At 41.0% G+C, this 27,804-nt stretch overlaps 1 protein-coding gene across 1 annotated transcript; it reads right to left on the reverse strand.

Moving 5' to 3' along the window:
- Positions 1–5,191: 5,191 nt before the first annotated feature.
- LOC133639519 (protein GPR108) lies at positions 5,192–27,804 on the reverse strand. Its single transcript, XM_062032877.1, has 18 exons — positions 27,260–27,804; positions 26,969–27,088; positions 22,260–22,310; positions 21,047–21,135; positions 20,899–20,978; positions 14,832–15,025; positions 14,693–14,755; positions 14,515–14,616; positions 14,315–14,448; positions 11,181–11,256; positions 9,368–9,441; positions 9,173–9,290; positions 8,971–9,101; positions 8,750–8,793; positions 8,639–8,688; positions 6,451–6,534; positions 6,253–6,374; positions 5,192–6,172 (listed from the first exon to the last, which is right to left on the reverse strand). The coding sequence occupies exons 1-18, from the start codon at positions 27,356–27,358 to the stop codon at positions 6,085–6,087; spliced, it is 1,719 nt and encodes a 572-aa protein (XP_061888861.1). The 5' UTR covers positions 27,359–27,804; the 3' UTR covers positions 5,192–6,084.

A 27,804-nucleotide genomic window follows, 5' to 3' on the forward strand; every position in this document is an offset into this window, starting at 1 on the left:
AGTAAGGCCTACAGTTTCTAATTGGCCTAATGGGTTACAATTATCAATCAAATATTGGAGAATGATTAAGAGTACAAAAACCCTTAAACTGAGATATTTGTTAAAAACATTTAGTGATTTAGGTAGCTCTTTTTGTCTTTTGGGGGGTGGGGGGGGGGTTATTTATTATTATTATTACTAGTATTTTTCATATTTTTTGGTATTGGGTTACTCTGTCAGTGTTTGCTTTTGTTTTCTTTCCTTGATGTTAGAAGTGCCTTGACTTTTGTGTGAATTGTAGATGTATGTTTGTTGTTCAATTAAAAAAATATTTTATTAAAAAAAATACTGTAGCCCACATAAAAGTCGATTTATGAAAATTAAAAACAAATTCTCCCATTTGATTAATGATTTCAAATGACAAAAATTTCAAAAAACAGATTTAAAAGCCCTTAAATTATAGGAATTTAAGTTGTTTTACATAAGCCCATCCATCCATCCATCTTCTTCCGCTTATCCGAGGTCGGGTCGCGGGGGCAGCAGCCTAAGCAGGGAAGCCCAGACTTCCCTCTCCTCAGCCACTTCGTCCAGCTCCTACCGGGGGATCCCGAGGTGTTCCCAGGCCAGCCGGGAGACATAGTCTTCCCAACGTGTCCTGGGTCTTCCCCGTGCCCTAAACACCTCCCTGGGGAGGCCTTCGGGTGCAGGGACGTGCACATGATTATAGAGGGGCAGGGGCTCAAAGTCAGAAAAGGGCAGGACATATTTTTTTGGTCCTTTACACAATATGGAAATTAATGTAAATTTAAATTTGCTAATAGGAAGCTAACTACTTAGCTGTGTGTCCTTTGTAGGTAAAAGTGATTGTCATTTCTTTTGTGTCAACAAATTATTGTCATAATGAGTTAATTCACATTATCATAGGCTTGGAAGACATGAAAAGCAACAAAACACTGGTTTAATTAGGCTATTTATTGTTAAAGATAAGCACTTTAATATTGAACATTGAACAGTGCAACATGAACTTTGAAAAAAAATACAAAAATAAATACCCAAATGGAAAAAACTTTAATGTGAAAATCTGTCCTTCTTCCCTTAACTTGATGAAAACACCATCAAGTTGTAACTTATGGTCTTTCTCACTTAATGCTCAGACTAAACAACTGAATTATTATTATTATTATCATTATCATTATTATTATTAGTATTATTGTTATTATTATCATTATTATCATTATTATTATTATTATTTTGTCAACCCACACAGTAATAGCAAAGTCACAATAAATTTTATATCTAAACCTCTACTGTGAGAGAAATGTGGTCCGCCGTAAACACAGTGCATTTTATTTTGAAAATTAACCCTGTGTTTTATTTTGTATTTTGTACACTACTTCCTGTCCCGCACGATCCGCTCTGCTCTGTGCGGAATTGATGTGCCGTGCTCAATTGATGCGCCGTGCTCCGACGTCCGGCAAAAACAGAAGCTGACACATTGAATAATAGAATAATACAGCGTTTTTCTGAAATATTACCCATATTAGATGCTGAATAAGTGGACGGCGACTAGACCATAACTCACAGGTTCAACTTGCTCCACTGTCACGTCTCCTCAGAGGCGCAGTTGGCTCTCTCTCCTCTGGCCTCTCACTTACTCACTCACTCGCCCTCTCTCTCTCTCTCTGGCGGAAGTGGCAGGCTCAAACAACCCGGTATTACAAGAAAACGTGGAGTTTTTGTACCGCTGGTTTTTTTTTTGTGTTTTTTTTTACATCCCTGACAGGAATTTATTAATGTTGTTTAAAGAAAGAAAAAACGAAAAGAAAAAAAAACACACACACAGGCAGAGGGCACTTTTTAAGACGAGGCAAAAAAGGGCAGGGGCTCAAGCACCCATAGGGCCCTATGTGTGCACGTGCCTGTTCGGGTGGCATCCTGACCAGATGCCCGAACCTCCTCATTTGGCTCCTCTCGATGTGGAGGAGCAGCGGCTTTACTTTGAGCTCCCCCTGGATGACAGAGCTTCTCACCCTATCTCTAAGGGAGAGCCCCGCCACCCGGCGGAGGAAACCCATTTCGGCCGCTTGTACCCGTGATCTTGTCCTTTCGGTCATAACCCAAAGCTCATTGTCAATGTATGCTGTTTGTGTCGTTCCATTAAAACATTAAATACATTAAAAAAGATTACATTTGCCTGATATGACATATGCAGCCATTGTAGTCAATTAACACGTGTAAAATGTTTGACAGAATTAAATTCACAATAGATATTTACCTATACTATCAATTGTTATTGTTATTCCAATCCCATCCTTTCAGCCATACTAATAAAATGTTATTCTCATCCTGTGTATGTATTACATCGTAAATGTCTCACACACACACACACACACATCACACATATATAAATAAATATATATATATATATATATATATATATATATATACATACATACATACATATATGCATATATACATCAATCAAAGATTATTTATATAGTCCTTAAATCACAAATGTCTCAAAGGGCTGCACAAACCCCAACGACATCCTCAGATCTGATCCCACATCAGGGCAAGAAAAAACTCAACCCAATGGAAACAATGTGAAACCTTGGAGGGGACCGCAGATGTGGGGGACCAATCATCAGACCCCCCCCCCCCCCCCCCCCCCCCCCACACACACACACCACAGGTGACCGGTGCAATGGATGCCGAATGGATATGGTTAATAATGTGAGACTCCAGACCATAGTGAGGCCAGCAGGGGATCCTCTTGCATGAAGACAAGTCAGCAGTGCAGAGACGTCATCAACTGATACACAGAGGAGTGGTCCATCCCCGTTCCAGACTTGGAACAGCTAGCGCGTCCTCCATGGAAACTGATCCATGGACACCTAAAAAGTCTCTCCACGTAGGAGAGGGGGACAGAGCAGAAAAGAGAGTGGGCCGATCAACTGGTCTAACAAATGGGTCTATTTAAAGGCTAGGGTGTATACATGAGTTTTATATATACACACATATTTATATATGCGTGTGTATATATATATATATATATATATATATATACATATATGCAATTTTGTGTATATGTATATTGTGTGTGTGTATATATATATATATATATATATATATATATGTTATGTATATATACATAAATTCATATACACATATATGCATATATACACACAAAGTATATATACATATATACACACAAAGTATATATATATATATATATATATATATATATATATATATATATATATATATATATATATATATATATATATATATATATATATATATTTATGTATATACACATACACACACATTTATACACGTTTGAATTGTTTTCTAATTAAAGCCAATTACCATGATCTGACAAATATTGTCAAAATGTGCTAATGGGCACTATTTATTTTTAAAAGACAATCAATAATCAATATATATATATATTTTTTTTGTAAAAGATCTCAGTCTTAATAGCAACTCTAACCTGAAATGTTTTGAAGTCACAATATTTTTAAACTTCTACTCTTGTGAAAAGATAAAACCGGTTTCTGCACATTTAATGTCAATTACAAACCCCGTTTCCATATAAGTTGGGAAATTGTGTTAGATGTAAATATAAATGGAATACAATGATTTGCAAATCCTTTTAAACCCATATTCAGTTGAATGCACTACAAAGACAAGATATTTGATATTCAAAGTCATAAACTTTATTTTTTTTTGCAAATAATAATTAACTTAGAATTTCATGGCTGCAACACGTGCCAAAGTAGTTGGGGAAAGGGCATGTTCACCACTGTGTTACATGGCCTTTCTTTTTAACAACACTCAGTAAACGTTTGGGAACTGAGGAGACACATTTTTTAAGTTTCTCAGGTGGAATTCTTTCCCATTCTTGCTTGATGTACAGCTTAAGTTGTTCAACAGTCCGGGGGTCTCCGTTGTGGTATTTTAGGCTTCATAATGCGCCACACATTTTCAATGGGAGACAGGTCTGGACTACAGGCAGGCCAGTCTAGTACCCACACTCCTTTACTATGAAGCCACGTTGATGTAACACGTGGCTTGGCATTGTCTTGCTGAAATAAGCAGGGGCGTCCGTGGTAACGTTGCTTGGATGGCAACATATGTTGCTCCAAAACCTGTATGTACCTTTCAGCATTAATGGCGCCTTCACAGATGTGTAAGTTACCCATGTCTTGGGCACTAATACACCCCCATACCATCACACATGCTGGCTTTTCAACTTTGCGCCTATAACAATCCGGATGGTTCTTTTCTTCTTTGGTCCGGAGGACACGACGTCCACAGTTTCCAAAAACAATTTGAAATGTGGACTCGTCAGACCACAGAACACTTTTCCACTTTGTATCAGTCCATCTTAGATGAGCTCAGGCCCAGCGAAGCCGACTGCATTTCTGGGTGTTGTTGATAAACGGTTTTCGCCTTGCATAGGAGAGTTTTAACTTGCACTTACAGATGTAGCGACCAACTGTAGTTACTGACAGTGGGTTTCTGAAGTGTTCCTGAGCCCATGTGGTGATATCCTTTACACACTGATGTCGCTTGTTGATGCAGTACAGCCTGAGGGATCAAAGGTCACAGGCTTAGCTGCTTACATGCAGTGATTTCTCCAGATTCTCTGAACCCTTTGGTATTACGGAGCGTAGATGGTGAAATCCCTAAATTCCTTGCAATAGCTGGTTGAGAAAGGTTTTTCTTAAACTGTTCAACAATTTGCTCTCGCATTTGTTGACAAAGTGGTGACCCTCGCCCCATCCTTGTTTGTGAATGACTGAGCATTTCATGGAATCTACTTTTATACCCAATCATGGCACCCACCTGTTCCCAATTTGCCTGTTCACCTGTGGGATGTTCCAAATAAGTGTTTGATGAGCATTCCTCAACTTTATCAGTATTTATTGCCACCTTACCCAACTTCTTTGTCCCGTGTTGCTGGCATCAAATTCTAAAGTTAATGATTATTTGCACAAAAAAAAACGTTTATCAGTTTGAACATCAAATATGTTGTCTTTGTAGCATATTCAATTGAATATGGGTTGAAAATGATTTGCAAATCATTGTATTCCGTTTATATTTACATCTAACACAATTTCCCAACTCCTACGGAAACGGGGTTTGTAATATGAAAACATGACCAAAATACTTGATTGATCATGAAAAGTATACAAAGACGATTAAGTTCACCAGAACACAAGCTTTATTATTGACAGGTCACCCACATGAAAAACATAAACCCTTAGTAAAGTTGAAGCTATATAGTTAACCTACATTTGCGTCCTCACAGGAAGGCAACACACGTGAACAGGATTGTGTGTGTGGTCATTTCTCAGTAGCCTCATTCTCACTTTTGATTCAAATTCAAACTAAATCATAGCAAAGTGGGGTTTTTTTTTGATAGGGGGCGGGGGCAAGATTATTTACACTCTTCTGACCTTTCAATAGCAATAACTTGTCAAAAGTCATCAATAAAATAGGCATCATATCCAGAATAGAATGCTAAAAATGCAGACAAAAGCAATTAGTTACGTTGTTCGTTAACAGTGGCAGTGACGCCCTCCCCACCCCCCCAAAAAGTGTTTAGGAGCGCTAAATTACAGCGGCGATGAAGGGCGGTCCAACATCAATACTGAAATGGACCAAGAAGTACCGATCGTGAAATTTACAACCTCAAACGTCCTGATCAGAAATGTGTGGCCTCCACCAACCAGCAGCGCCCTGAATGTTGCCTGCATCTTGATTGGCCAATGGAGAGAACCTGAGCAGGTTCTAGCGATAAACGCCTCTCTCAGCACACGCAATATGTAAGGAATAATGCAAGTATCGTGTTGAATAGAAACACACCCAAAAAAGCTAAAATGATCTTTGGGGATCTGTTCATCCGTCAGTCCGTCTGTGGATGTTCTCCAAAGACACAAAGTCAGTTTGCATAGGCAGGTAGTGGGGGGAGGAAGGACCACTATAACCACTGAGCGTTTCAAAAAAACAAAGAACAAGGGGGGTGTGGGAGCAGTGGTCCGTGGGTGGGAAGCCATATCGGGTCCATGTCCCTCCCAAATGAAGCCCCGCCCACGCTCACAAGGTGGCTTCCTTTTGGCGCTCGCGTCCGTTCAACGTCTTCTTGACTTTGGAAATGCCCTCCAGGGCTCCTGACTCAGTCACTCTGCAACACACAGAACCAGAGAGCCCGTTAAAAAAATTAAGTCCATAAACAAACCCAACCTGCCTTTACAAATATTTTACATTTCATCCATCTCCTCGTCTTCCTCGTCCTGGGGCAGCTGGAGGTACGGGTTGTTGGAAGCGGGTCGGAACTTGTATCCCGTCAGGACAAAAAATATCAGCGTGGAAACTTCCACCAGGAACTGAACACAAAGATGAGCGTTAAGACAGACCGTGTTCCTTTTTTAAAGGGCCCACCGCAGAAGAGACGAGAGGTACCTCATAGAACCATTCCCAGCGGAACGGCATGGTGACCTTCAGCAGGATGGCGATGATCCTCGTGAAGTAGATGTAACACACGATCTACACAAAGATGACAATTAGTGCGTGGAGCTCATCATCAACATGGTTGTCGTGCTCTGCAGGTGTTTGACTTAGACTCAGACAAACTTTATTGATCCACAAGGGAAATTGTTCAAAAGATAAGATTAAAAAAAGCAAAATAAGTAGAGAATAATACCAAAAATAAAGCAAAATGAAGGATTTCAAAAGGAGCTACTGTGATGTGCTGCCACTCGTTCAGGCATTCCGTTGCTTGTTCTACTTTGATGACCTCATGGATGCAATCTTTTTGTTTCTGCTAAACTTTTACTTAGCGGTGAGTCAACATCTCCTCTGTAATAGTTTTAGTTCGCTTTAACAGCATTGCAACCACGTCCATTCAAAAGCCCACAGAGATAATTGATCATGTAGCATCGCTTAGAGCCCCGAAAGTTATAATGTCTAAAGAACATTAGTTCTTTCATAGTTTTTGTCAATTTATTGTGTTTTTGTTTACATTTTCAATTATTGCCATAGCAGTTTTGAATGCGCTTCGCTACAGTAGAAGATATCTAACGCTATTCTCTTCCCCTTGGAGATATCAATCTATGTTTGTTCCATTTTAACTTAATACATTATACGTAATATAAACACAAGCCTATTGAACATATTGAATAAAACTGAATTGTAATTTTCAATGTAGCTTTTTTTTGTTCATACCCGATTTACCGTAAATGAAATGAAATGAATTATATTTATATAGCGCTTTTCTCTAGTGACTCAAAGCGCTTTACATAGTGAAACCCAATATCTAAGTTACATTTTTAAACCAGTGTGGGTGGCACTGGGAGCAGGTGGGTAAAGTGTCTTGCCCAAGGACAACGGCAGGGACTGGGTTGGCAGAAACCAACCCAGTCACCAGTCGGAACCTTCAAGTTGCTGGCACGGCCACTCTACCAACCGAGCTATACCGCCCCATAAGTTATGTATAACTTACATAACTTAATTTATGTAAGTTATACAACAGCTTACGTAACCTACGTACTTACCTGTAATAATAACGTACAAATAAACATACTTTAACTGCATTTTTGTTGGTTGTGTTTTTTATGCACATAATCTTATAGCCAAATCTACTTCTGGTCCTTAGGAGTAATAGAGTAAAACTTTGCTTATTGCTGTTTCGGGCTCAGCCATGGTAAATAATTTTTTTTTTAAAGGTTAAAGACACCTTACTTCTGTACCTGACACTTTCGGCTACAATCGTTGCCTTCTCAGAGGTTGTCATACACACAGGTCTGGCTAGAAGAATAACACATTGCATAATCAGGCATTTTACTGATCATATTAAACTCTTCTTAGGATTTGTATTATTTTATTTTCTATTGGTGTTATTACTAATATTCCCTCAATGTTATGTTTAATTCATTTACTAATGTATTATTATTTATTTTTACATGTACGGTGGGGACGGTGTGGCGCAGTTGGGAGAGTGGCTGTGCCAGCAACCTGAGGGTTCCTGGTTCAATCTCCACCTTCTACCAACCTCGTCACGTCCGTTGTGTCCTTGAGCAAGACACTTCACCCTTGCTCCTGATGGGTCGTGGTTAGGGCCTTGCATGGCAGCTCCCGCCAACAGTGTGTGAATGTGGAAATAGTGTCATAGCACTTTGAGTACCTTGAAGGTAGACAAGCACTATACAAGTATAACCCATTTATTTATCATTTATATATTAAAATATGGTTCATACAATTTTTTTTTAGATAATGTTAATTTTAGTTATTATCCAGTGTGGACGCCTCAAAGGTGGCATTTTTCCTCAATCCTCAGTGCCATGCCATGTGTTTGTCAATAGTGCTGTGTGTGCCAATGTGAGTATGTTTTCTTTCTTTCTTCTTAGAAGCAAGCTTAAAAAAACTGTTAAAAACTTTTTACTAAATATGATTTTTAACAAGAAAGCCCTCAATAACACCCACATCGTCACATTTACAAGCCCCAAACGTGGCAAGGGACAATTATTACAATACTCGCTTTGCTGCAGTCAGCCCTATAGCCATACATCAAAGACCAAATGAGGCCACAAATGAAATCTTGTTTAGGGCCACCAAAAGTCAAGGGCAGGCCCTGGTGCCACTGTGAGCTCACCATGACGTAATAGTGGCGGAAGAGCTTGAGCTTCTCCAAATTCATGGCAGCTGTAGGACAAAGTAAACAATTAGTCAAATGACGGTGAACCGACTAAATTACGGTTCTCACCTTTTCCGTCGGTGCTAGAAGCCTCTTGGAGATGACGGATGGACCTATGAGATAATAGTTTTTTTTTTTTTATGTACATGTACAGTATCTCATAACGGTGAGTACAGCATTTTGTTACGGATCTTTTCAAAGGGACAGTACTATACAAGTCAAACTTGGACATACGGTACTTTAGAGCAGTCAGTGTACATCTTGGCTGAATGATGCTTCTAAAAACTGACCAGACGACAGGGAACAAGATGGCGCCGCAGCAGATGAGGTCGACCAGAAAGAGGATCTCTTTCCACAGAGGGTACTCGCTGGAACCTTCCTCCGTAGACTCCATGATGATGTAGGCCACGTTGGCCAGCACCTGCAGGTGAACACACAAGCGTGTCGACGGCGACGACTACGAACCTTCCAGTAGCTGGCACGGTTACGCACCTGCAGGGGAATGACAATCATGAAGATCTTCTTCTCCTTGTCAGACAGAATGTATTTGACGAAAGCCCAGCCGGTGCCAATCAGTGCCAGCGTGATGAACAGGAGCGCTCCCTTGAGCCTGGGAGGTGGAGTTGGCAAAAAGATGAAACACGCTCACAGCAACAACGTGATCATTCTGCGAGGAGGTGAGCTCACAGGTGTGTGATGTAGTACATGACAGCCCAGCCCTCGATGGGATGACCTTCTGTGTTGATGAAGTGATAGTTGATCTGGAAGAGGAAAAGAGAGATTGAAAGAGGACAAAACAACGACTGTGTTTTCTACACTAGGGCTGGACAATTAATCACATTTTAATTTAGATTATGGCTTCTAACAATTATGATTATGAAAATTTGATGAACTGACTTATCGAATATCGGCCAAGGTCTCATTTTATTTATATCACTGTCAAGTGTTTTGCTTTTATGCTGTGTTTATCCCACACTTGAAGGGATCGATGTACCAATGCTGAATGTGGCTTCTGGATTTCACTCAAAAGACCAGACCGTTGCTATTTCTTTCCTTTTGTTTTTCCTTTAGTTTGCAACAGTTTCTCCAAACGAAGTCTTTTTAGCAGTCTTTAGGTGAAAAACTTTGAAAGACAAAACACCACAAGATTAACATGCTGTAAAAAAAAATCAACCAATTATCAATCCCATAATTTACAATTATTAATTAGGCTATCAAACCCTTAATCATTAAACAAGTGCAAGGAAATGGACAAATTGTTTCCCTTTAAGTTAAAACAGATTTTAAATCAATTGTCTCAACGTAAATGCACCAAGATATATAAAAAATACATTTAACCCCAGAAACACAATAGATAAATGCAGCAAAAAACCCAATATGCAAATGTTTAAATACCTAACCAGTTAACCACTTATTTCCCCTATTTTAGATACATATTTAAAATCCGTATCCAATATAAATGTATTATTAATTTAGCAGCAAAACACTCATTCTTAAACGCTGTCTACCGGTAGAAAAATGCCCCGTTTCCTATGCCCTCACTAGCAGCCAATGAGCCAGCACAGTTAAATCCAACACTTCACCAGCGACTTCACCTTCCTGATGAAGCAAACTGCTACAACATTTATCAGACCAAGCAAAGAATACACAGCAACACTTCCTTACCAGCCAACAGTTACAGAAAACACCATGTGTATTTATCCTCCAGACTAAGCACGCTACATGCACACAACTGCCGCCCCCCCAACTCACCAGCGCAACAGGTGCATCACACCCACAAAGAAAAATAAAGTGCAATCTTACCGGCTGTCCATTCAGCATTGGTACATCCTTTCAAGTGTGGGATAAGCACAGCATAAAAGCAAAACACTTGACAATCACTGATGTATTTAAATTACTATTTTGTTTAACTTGCATGTTATAAAAAATCTATAAAATATAAAATAACAGTTTTTGGACAACATTTTTATGTTTTACTTATTTTAAGTACCAGTTCGGGCTCTAGCACAGTTTAAAAAAAACTAACAATTTGGCACTATCGTAATCCCTCTTATCACCGTTAATTGGTTCTGGACATGACCACGATAAATGTATTCCCACAAAGTAGCAATCATATTAAGGAGTCCGATATTTTCATAGCGGTTTACAACTTTCTAAATAATTGTTTCAACATCATGAGAGCCCTCTAGACTTTAAACACCCTTTAGTCACCTTTACAGTCTTTTAATCCAATATAGTAATGCTGCCTGAAGCTGAGCCAATCAGTTTATTTAGACCATTGTAAGCTTGAAAACGCTTACTGTAGGGCAAAATTGTTGTACCATATGCTAGAGAAAAAAGAAAAAAAATCTACAATGCAGTGAAGCCGCAATATTTGAAGCGCAATGTGGTGAGGGACGACTGTAGTACCACATAATATGTAAATGATAGCCAACTCTAACTGTGAAGGATACTTTTTAAATTAAAAAAAAGTACAGAGTGTTGGGATGTGTGCACTCACGCTGTGGAAAACCAAAGAAATGGACTTGGTAAATGCCAGCGCCGCCATCAGCCAGTGGATCTTAAACACGCTGTACCTGCAAAGCAGAGGCAACATTGGTGATCATTGCAGGGCTGTATGTTTAGCTTTTTCACAAGCAACACCTGTGCTTCTAATTGTAGCACAGACATTTTTTTGTAACACATAATTTAGTAGCAATATGAAACATCTTAAATATCACAATTTCATTATTAACACTCAAACAAGGTACACGTGTGCACTCATACATATAAACACAATGTCTTCATAAGGCCTACTGTAACGCTCAATTAAACATAGAGAACATCCTTAAACTGTGCGAGCAATGTTACTAACACGAGTGTAAAGCTGGGCGATGTAAATCAAAACTCATAACCCGATATAGTATCCATAAACTAACCCATACATGGAACTATCTGTTGACGTAAATAAATATCCACCATGCTTTGATTCTAAATTTTAGGGACTGATGGGGACCCCAAATACACAAAAACAGGTACCAACAAGTAAGAAAAGTCGGTTTTGCACAACATGATCCCAATTTAAAAGGTATTTTGAGATAAGAAAAAAAGAAAAAGCCGTGAAAAGAACACAAGTAAAAAGTCAAATATAATCTCCAATCTTCTTTGAAAAAAACATTTAGTTGTGCTCAATTCTTCAGCTAACAAAAACACAAAAGAGCAAAATGTGAAATAAAGTGCCCTGGCTTGAGAGAACATGTTGAAACGTCAGCAGCAACATGAAAATAATTGACCTTTAACAATGGTGTTTTTATAGTAATCATTACTATAGGACAGGGGTGTCAAACTCAAATACAGAGGGGGCCAAAATTTAAAACTGAACAAAGCCGCGGGCCAAGGTTGAACAAATTAACCTTTTAATAGGGACCCAAACAAGTTTTGCATTAAATATTGAACAAGCAAGGCTTAAAAACTTTATAGTGACATGCAAAATCGAGTTTCAAATAATAATAATAATAATTAAAAAATATCAATGGCATATCAAATACAATTTAAATACAAATTGAATGCCTCTTTTCTATTTGCAGCCTTCTGAGGTAAATATCAACATTAACTTTTTCCACAGGGTAATACATTTGAAAATAAAATAACAATGAATAAACCAACCATTCAGGACTTTAAACTGCTCAGTTTGCAACACACTGATCTAATCTGATGTGCCCAAGCCAGATACCTGGCATCTTTTCTTGAATGGTAGTTCATTAATGTCGGGGCTCAGGCTTTGAGCTGAGGCAACCTTCATTATCGAACGAAGGTGTTCATCAGTCATTATATCTCGTAGTCCACCCGACCACAGTCTTGGGGGCGTGCTTTAAAGGCACTGCCTTTAACGTCCTCTACGAGCTGTCGTCACGTCCGCTTTTCATCCATTCTAACAACGTGCCGGCCCAGTCACAAGATATGTGCGGCTTCTGTACGCACACACACGTGAATGCAACGCATACTTGATCAACAGCGATACAGGTTACACTGTGGGTGGCCGTATAAACAACTTTAACACTGTTAGAAATATACGCCACACTGTGAATCCACACCAAACAAGAATGACAAACACATTTTGGGAGAACATCCGCACCGTAACACAACATAAACACAACAGAACAAATACCCAGAACCCTTTGCAGCACTGACTCCTCCGGGACACTACAAAATACACCCCCGCTACCACCAAAATCCCCCCCACCCCCCAACACACACCTTGTAGCGTCCCGGAAGATTTAGTGCTGCAAAGGATTCTGGGTATTTGTTCTGTTGTGTTACGGTGCGGATGTTCTCCCGAAATTTGTTAGTCATTCTTGTTTGGTGTGGGTTCACAGTGTGGCGTATATTTCTAACAGTGTTAAAGTTGTTTATACGGCCACCCTCAGTGTAACCTGTATGGCTGTTGATCAAGTATACATTGCATTCACTTGTGTGTGCGTGCAGAAGCCGCACATATTATGTGACTGGGCCAGCACTCGGACTGGATGAAAAGCGGACGTGACGTTTTTCGGGAGGGGCACTGAAATTTGGGAGTGTCCCGGGAGGGTTGGCAAGTATGAGAATTAGCGGTAAATGCAGTGTTACCGCGGCACCGCCGCTGTATATAATCGGCGGGCCAGCTGTAGTGTTAATTTGATATCACCTCAAGGGCCAAGTGAAATTACACGGCAGGCCAATTTTGGCCTGCAGGCCAGAGTTTGACACCCATGCTATAGGACATACACACAAATATGTTAGCCAGGAACACCAACCTGCAAACTGCTTCATGATGCTGTGTGACAGGCTGTGTTCTAAAAAGTACTTCGTCATTAATTAGATTTACTTGTTACTTTACCAACAAAGTAATTGAATTACTAACATAAATACTCTTTAATAAATGTAATGAATTACTAGGGAAAGTAAATAATGCGTTACTTTCAAAAAACTTCAAATATCTTGCATAATGCAGTTGATATAAGTTTTATTTGTGAGAAGTGTTTGCGTCTGTGTGTGTGCCTTTAAAAGGCGGTGCCTTAACGTGTGAGGTAATCGAGCCCTATGCGCAGTCTGAGTCTCACAGGCTTTAGCTTGAGCAGTTTTTGTTAGCTTAGCAGGCTAGCAGCTTATTTAAATCTTTCACTGGTTTGTGTTACCTGTGCTTAATAAACAGATTGAATGTGCTTCCTTGTCTTGTTCTTGTCAACAAACAGGGTATTGTTTGGATATCAAGTTTGTCACATCAATCATTGATTTGTTGTTCAATATTCCCTCCGACCCTCGTAGTTACAAGCGTGCAGTGCAGTTTGTGTCAAGTTTTAAGGTAGTAAAAAAAACAACCTTGTCTTTATGAACCAGTTTTTCCAACTAAGATCTTGTTTCTTCCATGTTGGAAGACTAAGTATGTGAACATTTAGTTATTGTTTAAGTTTATTTCAAACAGCTATACAGATGGGCGAAAATGTTACTGTAGTTTGATAAAATTTGGACAGATTAATTTTAGGAGCACATGTATACATTGTTTTCCAAGTCGCACGGTCTATTTTGAGACGCATTTGTGAGTAAATTTGTCGCCCTGTCATTGCCTGAAGTGCGAGTGCCATTCGTCAGCGGTTATTGGTTAACACGTGCACTTACCTGTGCTTCATTAGCGTGTACACCCACACCATGGCGGCGGTGAAGAAGATTCCGGCCATGCCAATGTAGAGGCGAGAAAGCGGGATTTCTGCTGCCGACAAGAAGCCTCCCGGATTCTTCTCAGTCACTTCCAGCTGTGGACGACGTAGTGAGTTTAAAGAGCGCATGCACGAGGCGAGAACAGATGGCTGTGAACTTACGGTGAAGGAATAGGGAATATCTATGCCAGGCACCATGTTCTGACAGTAGTAGAAGTTGAAGTTGTACAAGCCTTCAGCCAACAAGCCCACCAGCAGGTGGAACTGTGGAGGATGTAGGGACAATATTTACTTTAGAGAAGAATAACACACAGGTGAAGCATGATAAATGTGCTCTTACGCTGAAGTTGTAGGTGTCATTTACTTTCTCCAAAGCTAACGTCAGCTGTTTGGTCTTGTCGAGCTACAAGTAAAAAAAACACATTGGAAAATTGGGTGTCTGCGATGACGTCACGGCCACAAGAAGAGACTAATCCAACCTGGAATTCGGGAAGCGCATTTCCTGCCGTCTGATCCCCCGTCGTTTGATCCTTCTTCGTTTGATCCACAGGCTGGTCATTTGTTTTAGCCTTGGATTCTTCTGCAACTTTGTCAGATGTTTTATCTCCATCTTTCGACGGCTCCACAGGCTCAGCAGGAGCATTGGCAGGAGCCTGCCTGCTTGACCTCTGACCTGAAGTGTTAAATGGAGGTGAATAAACACGACTGCCGCACAGAGGAAAAACCGGAAACACTCCATCCCCACTTCCCGCCACAAACACTGCGCATGCGTTAACCCAGTATATGGAGAAACCTGTTCATCTCCCTATGATTTATAAATTAAAAAAAATTAAATGGCACATGTTTCTTGAGAACAAATACATGTCTTTTTAAACAACAGAAACAATAAAATCAACTTAGGTAAGAATCCATTTTCCTTCACTCAATGCTTTCAAAAGCATCAAGGGTGATGCCCCCTTTTTCGTAAGACAGTCAGCCAGTTGAGCTTTTGTTGCTGACCAAAGCACTTTCTGTATTTTCTGTTGTGAATTAGTTCTTTGATGCCACTTACATATATCCAACTGAAGCCTTTTCTCTGTGACCTGTTTTGTTGATCGAAGAGCATCATAGAGGGAATGATTATCAGTCACACAAACTAACGCTGGAGCATTTAGACCAGCGGTGCCAGTAGTGAGCTCAGAATAAAGGGTGGCAAGAAACACAGCGTTGAATAGACAACGCTGTGTTTCTTGCCACCCTTTATTCTGAGCTCACTACTGGCACCGCTGGTCTAAATGCTCCAGCGTTAGACATGGCAAGAGTCTCTCCAGCAAGGGTGCTTCGCACCACTCGTCAAATCCTCTTGGACTGCCAATAAAGGGGGGAGAATGTACCTCCTTTTCCCATTAGGATGATCAACATGCCCCCTTGTGTACCTCCATCAGGAAGATTTCCGAATGAAGCATCGCTGAATACAGTTAGGTTTTAAGCAACATTTCCCAAATGTTGAAATTTCAAAGTCACTTTTTCAGCTTTCAGTTTGCGAACTAACTTATTAGCATTGTGAATTGATTGCACAGTCGCATTCTTTAGACTAGATGCCAGACTACAGGAATCAAACATTACATCAGGTCTTGTCTGTTTTGCAACCCAGAGTATCTGTCCTATTTTTGATCTGAGTTGTTCTTGTTCTGTTTCATTAAGAGGAGCATCTCTTTCTAGAGCATTGACTGGCTGTAAGTGAATGGGATGCAGACTTTCAATGTAGCTGTGCTGATGCAACTGTAAAGAATCATTAACAGTTTCAATATCCATTCCCAAATAGCAGAAATTGTCATGTTCCTCACGTCCCACTTGGAACCCAGACTTCAGTTTAGGGATCACATTTTCTGAAAAGTTTGATGAGCCTGCCCACAGAAAATCATCTACATGACATGAGAGTACACCCGTCACTGTGTTTTCATCGCCCAGCCAATAAAATACTGCTGGGTCTACCTGTGACACTTTACCACCTGTGCTCAGCATGATTTCCTTCACCTTGTTGTACCAATAGAGAGATGCATCAGCAAGGCCATACACACACTTCTTCAGTTTCCAAAGAACCCCCATACAGTCACCTTCTGGGGGAGGATTGACATAAATGTCTCTCGACAACTCCATACACTGTAAAAAGGCAGACTTGATGTCCATACAATGGACTTTCCAATGATTTTGACAAATTACACTGAGCAATAGCCTTAGATATTCAGAAGCACATGTTGGTGAATCTTTTTCTAGATTTTTATGAATGAAGCTGCAGGCTCAGCAATCATAGACACCACCTGACACTCGCACATGTGTGGAGAAAAGTGGCTTGAAAGTTATGTAGATAATCTCAATGAAAAGCAGGTAAATAAGCTCAGACGTACAGAAAGGTCTAACAACAGTTTCATTTTGGAGATGGAAATGTGATTCATTCCACCAGAAAAGTACATCTACGTGCTAAAATAGGATGGACAAAGTGTAACATTGAGACATAAGTTGTCAAAGTCGATATTCCACTCCTGCTGAGTAAAACATCATTACAAAAGGCAGGAACTACGTTAGACATGGAAAACGACAGGGCAGTGATGTTTAAGCAGCAGATACCTCTTCAGTTTACCAGCTCAGGACACTACTGTGTTGACATAAGAGACAATGATGACATGGAATGTCCAATTCAAGATTTATTTGCTGAAGATGAAGTCCTGATCGTAACAGAAAATATGTCCACAATCGAGAAGATCAAGGTCCTTCTCAAACTTCACAATTTGGCCATGCATCAGCAGATCGCCTGCATAGGCTAATTCAAAGTTCAGGGTACAAAGACAGGGACTGTCTCACTATTTTTGCAACAAATAGTGGATGAATGTGACACGTGCCAAAGATATAGCAAGACAAAGCCAAAGCCAAAGCCAGCTGTGGGTTTGCCTCTAGCTTTGGAATATAATGAAACGGTGGCGGTGGAGCTGCACGAGCTGGAGTCAGGCATTTGGTATTTACACATAATGGACCATTTCACACGTTTCAGCGCTGGAAATATTGTGAAAACCAAGAAATCTTCTGTAATTGTCAACACTTTCATCCACACATGGATTGTCCATGGTCCTCCCAAATAGCTCTTCAGTGACAACGGAGGAGAATTTAACAATGGAGAGTTCAGGGACATGGCAGAAAACTTCAATATCGAGATCAAGACAACCATCCTCTGCTACCAATGTTAAATGGAGGTGAATAAACACAACGTCTATTCTGGTTCACAACCTTTAATCATCTGCCGCACTGACGAAAAACCGGAAACACTCCATCCCCCCTTCCCGCCCACAAACACTGCGCATGCGTTAACCCAGTATATGGGAGAAACATGTTAACATGAAGCACACAACATGTAGCTTAATGTAATTTTGTGTTGACAACACTGGACCTTACAAATGGTTTCCAACATACAGTTCTGTACGGAATACCTGAAGTCAGTGGGTTTACTGGTCAGGGCTAAAAACTTTAATGGCATATTTCTGTTTTGCAAAATCGTCACGCACGGACCAGCTCTGCTCAATGCATGGGTTCGATTCCGCGACTACACGTCCCTACTGATCGTGAGTTGAGCAGCGCTAGCCAGTAGGGGCAGCACGGTGGAAGAGGGGTTAGTGCGTCTGCCTCACAATACAAAGGTCCTGGGTTCAATCCTGCGCTCGGGATCTTTCTGTGTGGAGTTTGCATGTCCTCCCCGTGACTGTGTGGGTTCCCTCCGGGTACTCCGGCTTCCTCCCACCTCCAAAGACATGCACCTGGGGATAGGTTGATTGGCAACACTAAATTGGCCCTAGTGTGTGAATGTGAGTGTGAATGTTGTCTGTTTATCTGTGTTGGCCCTGTGATGAGGTGGCGACTTGTCCAGGGTGTACCCCGCCTTCCGCCCGATTGTAGCTGAGATAGGCTCCAGCGCCCCCCTCCAGCGGTAGAAAATGGATGGATAGCCAGTAGGCCAAAAGACCAGGCTGTCGACTAGAAATTGGCCGATATTGCTTTTTCAGGGTCGATACCAATTACCGTAATTTCCGGACTATAAGCCGCACCTGACTATAAGCCGCACCAGCTAAATTTAGGGGAAAATACAGATTGCTCCATAAATAAGCCGCACCCTACTATAAGCCGCAGGGTTTTGATGTGTAATTACCGTAGTATATAGGGGTTCCTGCTACCACGGAGGGGATTGTCGGGACAGAGATGACTGTTTGGGAACGCAAAGCGTCCCATTTATTAACTATAAATCTTTCAATCATTCAATCAAACTTTCACATCTTTGACATGGCGAACAACATTCGTGCAGAGTACAAATAATACAACGGTGCAAAGTAATACAAAGTGCTCGCATGTACGTTATCAAAATAACCAGCCTACCGGTATATGAAAAGTCAGTCTTTAATCATTGTGTCATCGTCTTCCTCCTGCGTACTAAAACCACCGAAATCCTCTTCGTCGGTGTCGGAGAAGAACAGGCCGTAAATAAGCCGCACCCTTGTATAAGCCGCAGGGACCAGAACGAGGGGAAAAAGTAGCGGCTTATAGTCCGGAAATTACGGTATTAGTAGTCAAAGAGGTCGATAATAATATTTGGAGATGATTTTCATTAGCAGTAAAAGTTATTTAAACATGAATAGTATATGTCAGTAAACAACTGGACATGATTTTAATTTTTTTTTTTAACATTATTTTCTAGTAAACGTCGGACCAGTAGCGACAATCTTTTATGCTGCACTCATATTGTGGTTAATTTAGCACCAAAAAACATCAGAGGATTTCACAAACGTGTGTCTAAGAGCGTCAACATTTGCAATTCAAAATCTCATGGGAAAATTGGTAAAAATATGTGATTTCTCTACATCACATTAACTCACCGTGTACTCAATTTTATAGCTGTGTATGATTTTGATGCATTGTAAGGTTTCCACGTGAGGAACCCTGACATATTGCTAACATTTAAATAAAAACAATTCTGGGCTCCTTCGCGTTATTTATAGTTGAGACATTTTTCAATCTGGCTGACATAATTTCTTCCTGGATATTAATACGTCTCCTATTTGTCATCCATCTCTTTTGCGTTATTTGATTGAATCGCGGAACATGAAACTGGCAGGATTGCGGACAGAGGCGTGTCGAGCGACTCAATCACTGCAATGGCTAAAACAAACAAAACGGAACCTACGAGGAAAGAAGGACAAAAACTGGATTTTCCGGCAAAAATTGAGCAGTTTTGACAAATACTGTACCAGCGACGAGCACTGGGCGCCATGGTGAACGCAGCTCAGCAGACCGGGGAAGAATTCTCACAAGAACTCAAATAAATTCAGAACATACAGTATTTGCGGATAAATATTGACAATGAGAGTACATTTTATTCTTAAATGAATTTTTAAAAAGTGAACTTTTCTCATGCTGGCCAAGCGGACTGGTGCTTAAGCAGTGGTTATTAGGATCTACTTCACTAATCCTTTTTTCCCCCCAATGCTAAATACTGGTATTATACTGTATGTGTATGTATTGTATCTGCAGATGTACCGTATTTTCCGCACTATAAGGCGCACCGGATTATAAGGTGCACCTTCAATGAATGGCCTATTTTAAAACTTTGTTCATATATAAGGCGCACCACATTATAAGGCGCATAGAATAGACGCTACAGTAGAGGCTGGGGTTACGTTATGCATCCATTAGATGGAGCTGCGCTAAAGGGAATGTCAACAAAACAAATAGTGATTGTACTGACACTTCTACTTGCTGCTCTCTGTTCAACAACCCACTGTTCGAGTTTGTCCTCCAACTGTAGCCATCTCTCTTTGTTCCCTCGGAAACTCTGTTTAAGCTTCTTTACTTGGCGCAGGTCATCATGTTGCTTCCTCCACTTCCGCAGCATTGATTCGTTAATGTTAAATTATCTCGCTATTGCTCTATTCCCGTGTTCTACTGCGTGACTGATCGCCTTGAGTTTTAACTCTGCGTCGTAAGCGTGTCTCTTAATAGGAGCCATTTTTGGGTCTTTACATAAAGTTTAGGTCTCGCAACTACGGGACTTCATTTTCCCCCGTAGAAGTGTTTATTCTTCTGCGGTAAGCAGCCGTAGAAGGGGTAAAATGAAGTCGGCGTAGTTACCGTAGTTGCGAGACCTGTTGTGGCTCAATATTGGTCCATATATAAGGCGCACTGTCAGCTTTTGAGGAAATTGGAGGTTTTTAGGTGCGCCTTATAGTGCGGAAAATACGGTACTTGTGTTCTTGTAAAAAAAAAAAAAAAAGGCCAATACCGATAAAAAAAAGGCTGATACAAAATGACAAATATCAATGCCTATAAACGGCCCGGTCGATCTCTACTGTCGACCCACTTAACATGCTTTTTGCACAGCTAAGCTAGCTAACATCTGTTACACTGACGCAGCGATCACTCTCATCTCGACAACCTGGCATGAAAATACAAAGCATGCTGAAGTGAACTGAACTGAACGATTTTAGCGTGCATAAATGCATGGGTGAAGGGAAAAAATGGAAAGCTTGCCTTTGACTTTGGTCTGCATATCAGCCTTCAGTTTGGCAGTCAAAACGTTGTCTTGATCTCCGAGGACGCGGACATTGACACTACACAGCAAAGACAAACTCATTTAAGAAGCCTCTCATACGGTCAAGACTCAAATGACTGTACTTACCTAAGGCTGTTGATATCAACAAGAAAGAGGATGAGGGGTTCGTCTGTCCCTTTTGTGAGCGTGAGAGGGCATGTCTCGGTCTCTTCAGCCTGTGGAAGTCAAACACTGTCACATAATTGTCACTGCCTAAAAACAACCACATTCCTTCTTTCTGCTTGCAGCAAGCAAACGGGACCAAATTGTGTTTTTTAAGGAAATACTGCATTGCAGAAAACACTAGTCAAAAATGATTTATGTAACTAGGGGTGTCCTGATCCAATATTGATATCGGAACTCATCAGTATCGTATCTTATCGAGGTGCATCTATAATGTTCGATATAAAAACTCAGATGCAAACAGCATTCCATGCTAACACCTCTTCTTGCTAGTTTAGCAGACAGATAACAAGTTAACTCCATTTTTATAGGCCTTTACTTTAACACACTGTGAAAGTGAACATTCAGAAATAAAGTATGTCAGTATAACTTCCGAGAGGTACAAAACAACTTTTATCTGTGACATTCCGACATAAAACATTTTGCTAACTCGATACTAGCTTACATTGGATTCGCCATATGCATGCTACTAACTAGCATTAGCGATTTTACACAGCAATTTCAACAGCTTCAAATTCGGTAATGAAAAATACAGTTAAGATGCACGTTACAATCAAACAGCTGGTGTGTAATAAGTACAATACTTTAAAGTACAAAGCCTTTGTAGGCTTGACAAAAAACTTGACTGGCATATTCAACTTTATTGCAAAGACTACTTCCTAAATACAGCAACACACAGAGGACAAACTGAAATAAATGGAAACTTGCAAATTTCACTCGGGATCCAGCATGCAGAGCCCACGTGATCCCAACAACATATTACTATTAAGCCTTATATATTATCCCACACTACATAGTAAATAAAAAGTGTGTATTTTTCGTGCTGATATTATATCGGATCGATATCGGCCAATAGTCAATGTTGCAATATTGGTGTGGTGTTGGAAGTGGACACCTCATATGTAACAGGAGCGCTCTTCTGTTTTTAACAGCCTGCTGCCCCCCTAATATAATGGTAAGGAAAACATTGTCAGAGTGCTGCGAGGCTTCAAAATTGAGTTGCGTTTATGTTCGCGTCGTGTAGTAAACATCAGCGTTTGCCGGGCCTGTTATGATTGTATCCTGGAATGATAATTGATTACTGTAAACCCCGTGGCGTACAAAAGGAGGCACTCACTGGGTATGACAGGACTCCACTCACACGGGACCTGGATAAGCTGAATCCAACCTGAGAAGAAGAAAAGAATGCATAATAGACCACATGCTTAGGTATTCATGTAATCACTTTCTACCTTTGTCAGGACAAGGGAATATGTTGAGCTAAACAGGAAGGGCCTGTCAGGGGCATCGAAATGGGGATTTTGTACAAGGGCCTCGAGAAGAGGGGGCCGCCTGGGCTCTGGTAAAGTTAAAAAATATGTAATATGTAATTTATAAAGAAGACCTCATAATTGTTAGCTTAAATCAAATGAAGAATATCTAAGATAACCCCCTTAAAAATGGTTTCCACCTGAATTTATAATTATGTTTAAGTAAATATACTTAAATTCACATTCTGGCCACTTTGCATGAAGTTGTTGGCACTATTTTGTCAAAAAAACAAAAAACAAAATCCTAATTATTTAGGGTGGTTTAGATATGTCAATCCCATCTTTAAAAAGTTTAAAACGTAATCAAGGTTTTTACATGTGTTTAAAAAATCAGTTTTCAACCAAATTCATGCTATAATTAGTTTGTTAGGTAAACACACCAATTGTGTGAGTGTGTGTGTGAGCAGTAGCCCGCGTGTGGGCGTGTGTGTGAGGGATGGGCAATATGGCCTAAAATCTATACTGTTAGGGGCTGATGACCCCTTTTTGCTCGCCGATATATTAACCTACAAATTATTGCCGATAAACGATAGAATTGCCGTTATTTTTTTTAACCAACTTAACCACCAATGTAATGATAATACATAATAATAATGCAAGTATACTCTTTCAAATGCAATGAACTTTTATTTCTCGTATACCGTATTTTTCAGATTATAAATCAGTTTTTTTCATAGTTTGGCTGTGGGTGCGACATATACTCCGGAGCGAATTGTGTGTGAAATTATTAACACATTACAGTAAAATATCGAATAATATTATTTATCTAATTCACGGAAGAGACGAAGCAAATGTCAGCAATCGTCACACACACGTCAACCAATAAGAATTCGGCGGGGGAGGGTCATGGCAGAAGTACATTGTGGGTCATGGGATGCTACTGCTGTATGCTATTAAAATGGATCATTTAAAAAAAAAAACTGAGAAGGGCTGAACAAAAATGGCACCGAAAAGGAAATCATATACTGCAGATTACAAGCTGGACGTAGTGAAATATGCAGCAGAAAACGGCGATCGAGCAGCAGAAAGAAAGGACGCTAGTGGCGCATACCAGGAGCGACAACGAGGAAGAAGATTTCATCGGATTTAGCGATCAGGAGTGACAGATTGTTTGGTAAACGTATAGCATGTTCTATAAGTTATAGTTATTTGAATGACTCTTACCATAATATGTTACGTTAACATACCAGGCACATTCTCAGTTGGTTATTTATGAGTCATATAACGTACACTTATTCAGCCTGTTGTTCACTATTCTTTATTTATTTTAAATTGCCTTTCAAATGTCTATTCTTGGTGTTGGATTTTATCAAATAAATTTCCCCCAAAAATGCGACGTATATATGTTGTTTTCCTTCTTTATTATGCATTTACGGCCGGTGCGACGTATACTCCAGAGCGACTTATAATCCGAAAAATATGGTATCTTAACACTGCAATTGAAATGTAAACTTTTAAATACCACGTTAAATAAGACAAACAAATGATACAAATAAAATATACTCTGTGTGTTTGTAAGCAATTTTGCACTTGAATAAACATCACAACCAAAAGCCATAAAATAGGCTCTGTCTCTGTTAAGAAGGTGGTGAAGGACCTTCAAATAAACACAACCAAAACAATAAATAAAACGGCTAAATAAAGTTACTGTGACCAAAATGTTCCATCCATCCATCCATTATTTACCGCTTGTCACTTTCGGGGTCGCGGAGGGTGCTGGAGCCTATCCCAGCTGCATTCTGGCAGAAGGCGGGGTACACCCTGGACAAGTCGCCACCTCATCGCAGGGCCAACACAGATAGACAGACAACATTCACACTCACATTCACACACTAGGGCCAATTTAGTGTTGCCAATCAACCTATCCCCAGGTGCATGTTTTTGGAGGTGGGAGGAAGCCGGAGTACCCAGAGGGAACCCACGCAGTCACGGGGAGAACATGCAAACTCCACACAAAAAGATGCCGAGCGCAGGATCGAACCCCGGACCTACATATCCATTACATCATATATATGTTGTCTTCCCCAAATGTCAAAATATTTTTTTTGTTTGTTTATATCCCAACCATACCAAACCCCCCGCCCCCCAAAAGAAAGAAACCGCAGGAAAACAAAATAGTATTTGCAAATACATCAAAAAGATATAATAATACATTGCCCTAATAAAGTTAAAGTACCAATGATTGTCTCACACACACACTAGGTGTGGCAAAAGTATTTTTTGCATTTGACCCATCACCCTTGATCACCCCCTGGGAGGTGCGGGGAGCATTGAGTAGCAGCGGTGGCCGCGCCTGGGAATCATTTTTGGTGATTTAACCCCCAATTTCTCTGCCAGTTTCTGCATCCCACAGGGATTCTTCTTTTGTGTTTCTGCACCTGCGGTTCCCACACAAGGTTGCAACATTGTTTGTCAACACTGACTGCTCTCATTTTCTCGCACATTTGACCCTCTGATGTTCTGTGTACCTACACTCTGTCCCCCTCCTGTCTAGACCTGCTGTGTGTGTGTGTGTGTGGTACACAGAACATCAATTTCCACACTGCTATTAGCCCCGGGTCCAGTGGACATCTTATATGTAATAGAAATGTGTAGGGGGGGGTGTATGGTGTGTGGTTAGAGATGTCCGATAATATCGGACTGCCGATATTATCCGCCGATAAATGCTTTAAAATGTAATATCAGAAATTATCTGTATCGGTTTCAAAAAGTAAAATGTATGACTTTTTAAAACGCGGCTGTGTACACGGACGTAGGGAGATGTACAGAGCGAATACATTTTCGCTCTGTACATTGCGTGCCGGCCAGGTCACATAATATCTACGGCTTTTCACACACACAAGTGAATGCAATGCATACTTGGTCAACAGCCATACAGGTCACACTCCGGGTGGGCGTATAAACAACTTTAACACTGTTACAAATATGCGCCACACTGTGAACCCACACCAAACAAGAATGACAAACACATTTCGGGAGAACATCCGCACCGTAACACAACATAAACACAACAGAACAAATACCCGGAACCCCTTGCAGCACTAACTCAAACATGGTCAACAGCCATACAGGTCACACTCCGGGTGAGCGTATAAACAACTTTAACACTGTTACAAATATGCGCCACACTGTGAACCCACACCAAACAAGAATGACAAACACATTTCGGGAGAACATCCGCACCGTAACACAACATAAACACAACAGAACAAATACCCGGAACCCCTTGCAGCACTAACTCTTCCAGGACGCTACAATATACACCCCCCCCTCGCCCTGCCCACCTCAACCTCCTCATGTCCCAAATTCCAAGCTGCTGTTTTGAGGCATGTTAAAAAAAAGAATGCACTTTGTGACTTCAATAATAAATATGGCAGTGCCATGTTGGCATTTTTCCCCATAACTTGAGTTGATTTATTTTGGAAAACCTTGTTAACTTGTTTAATGCATCCAGCGGGGCATCACAACAAAATTAGGCATAATAATGTGTTAATTCCACGACTGTATGTATCGGTATCGGTTGATATCGGAATCGGTAATTAAGAGTTGGACAATATAATATAAAAAAGCCAGTACCGGACATCTCTATGTGTGGTCATTAAATATGTATTCTGATATATGTTCTTCACAGAAAATGAGCCAAAATCAGTGAGTCTCAGTTTGAAAAATGAATTAATTGCATCATTTTTCTTTTAATAAAAAATGAAAACGGGTCCCACAGATGACTTTTTACTGTCAACTGAGTTTCGTTTTTTAAATGATTTCTGCTGGTGGTGTGCCTCCGGATTTTTTCGACGCAAAAAAATGTGCCTCGGCTCAAAAAAAAAGGTTGAAAAACACTGCACTAGGCCACTGAGCAGGTAATACAAACAAACAATCAAACAAATGAATTGTATTATTTAATTAATTAATTACTAAATTGTGTATGGCGGCCCAGAACTGGGCTGTATTAAATAGTGAATGAGTAGACCAAAGCTGTATCGATCCGTTGTGGTGAAGAAGGAGCTGAGCCGGAAGGCAAAGCTCTCAATTTACCGGTCGATCTACGTTCCCATCCTCACCTATGGTCATGAGCTTTGGGTTATGACCGAAAGGACAAGATCACGGGTACAAGCGGCCAAAATGAGATTCCTCCGCCGGGTGGCGGGGCTCTCCCTTAGAGATAGGGTGAGAAGCTCTGCCATCCGGGGGGAGCTCAAAGTAAAGCCGCTGCTCCTCCACATGGAGAGGAGCCAGATGAGGTGGTTCGGGCATCTGGTCAGGATGCCACCCGAACGCCTCCCTAGGGAAGTGTTTAGGGCACGTCCGACCGGTAGGAGGCCACGGGGAAGACCCAGGACACGTTGGGAAGACTATGTCTCCCGGCTGGCCTGGGAACGCCTCTGGATCCCCCGGGAAGAGCTGGATGAAGTGGCTGGGGAGAGGGAAGTCTGGGCTTCCCTGCTTAGGCTGCTGCCCCCGCGACCCGACCTCGGATAAGCGGAAGAAGATGGATGGACCAAAGCAAGGCTCTTACAGGGTAGACGCTGTAGTTGACCAGCTGGCTAGGGAGGCGCAGAGACCGCAGGTTGACATCCAAAGTCCCGTTAGCGTAAAAGCCAAACGTGTTGAGATGGACGAAAAAGCGAGTTTCATTCTAATGAGGAACACAAAAAAAACAACGTTATATCGAACACATTTGCAGAATGTAAACCAGTCATTCCGCACATGACATTAATAAAGCCTCTTAGACTTTAGAGCAGAAGCTAGCTAGCTAACTAACCAAACGTCGTCTTCCAAGCAGACATTTCTCCGTCCGTCACCTTACCTTCAGCACCAGTTTGTGTATCCTCGCCTTGCACCCATCCAGGAGGAGGAGAAGGAGTAGAAATACCGCCACCACACCGGCTCTGTGCGCCGCGGCCATCCCCCACCGAGAACGCCGCAACGCTGCGGCTGCTAACGCGGAGGATGGACGAACCCCGATGTCCGGGTTTCGACGATACACCGGGGCAACGTTTAGCGATTATAGCCCGTGAGAGTTGCGTCGACGGGCGTCTGTTCGACGGCGTCGCGTCGTCGGTCTAGCACAATTCGCGTTCCTCTCCGCTAATCGTGGGTGTTTTCATGGCAGCGGGCTGCTAGCATGTAGCAATTAGCGCCTCTCGTTTCCGGGTTGCTGACGAGGAACAAGGAACAGGTTGTGACGTCACCAGCCTAGGAGAAAAAAAAGAAAAAAGTAATATACTAATAAACTCGAACGTACAAAATAATGCGTGTTATATTTTATTTTTAAAAGTGTAAGGTGGATTTCTAAAAAGAAACAAACACGAAAGCAGTGATACTCTTGTGTTGACTATCGAGTGTCCTGTC

Source organism: Entelurus aequoreus, linkage group LG22 (genome assembly GCF_033978785.1).
Source record: "Entelurus aequoreus isolate RoL-2023_Sb linkage group LG22, RoL_Eaeq_v1.1, whole genome shotgun sequence".
NCBI lineage: Eukaryota > Metazoa > Chordata > Actinopteri > Syngnathiformes > Syngnathidae > Entelurus > Entelurus aequoreus.

Coding starts and splice junctions, on each gene's coding strand:
- LOC133639519 (XM_062032877.1), bottom strand. CDS start 27,358: ATGGCCGCGGCGCACAGAGCCGGTGTGGTGGCGGTATTTCTACTCCTT. Junction 27,089..27,259: donor TACACAAACTGGTGCTGAAG/GTAAGGTGACGG, acceptor GTTCCTCATTAG/AATGAAACTCGCTTTTTCGT. Junction 9,442..11,180: donor TTTCTTTGGTTTTCCACAGC/GTGAGTGCACAC, acceptor TTCCTCTTCCAG/ATCAACTATCACTTCATCAA.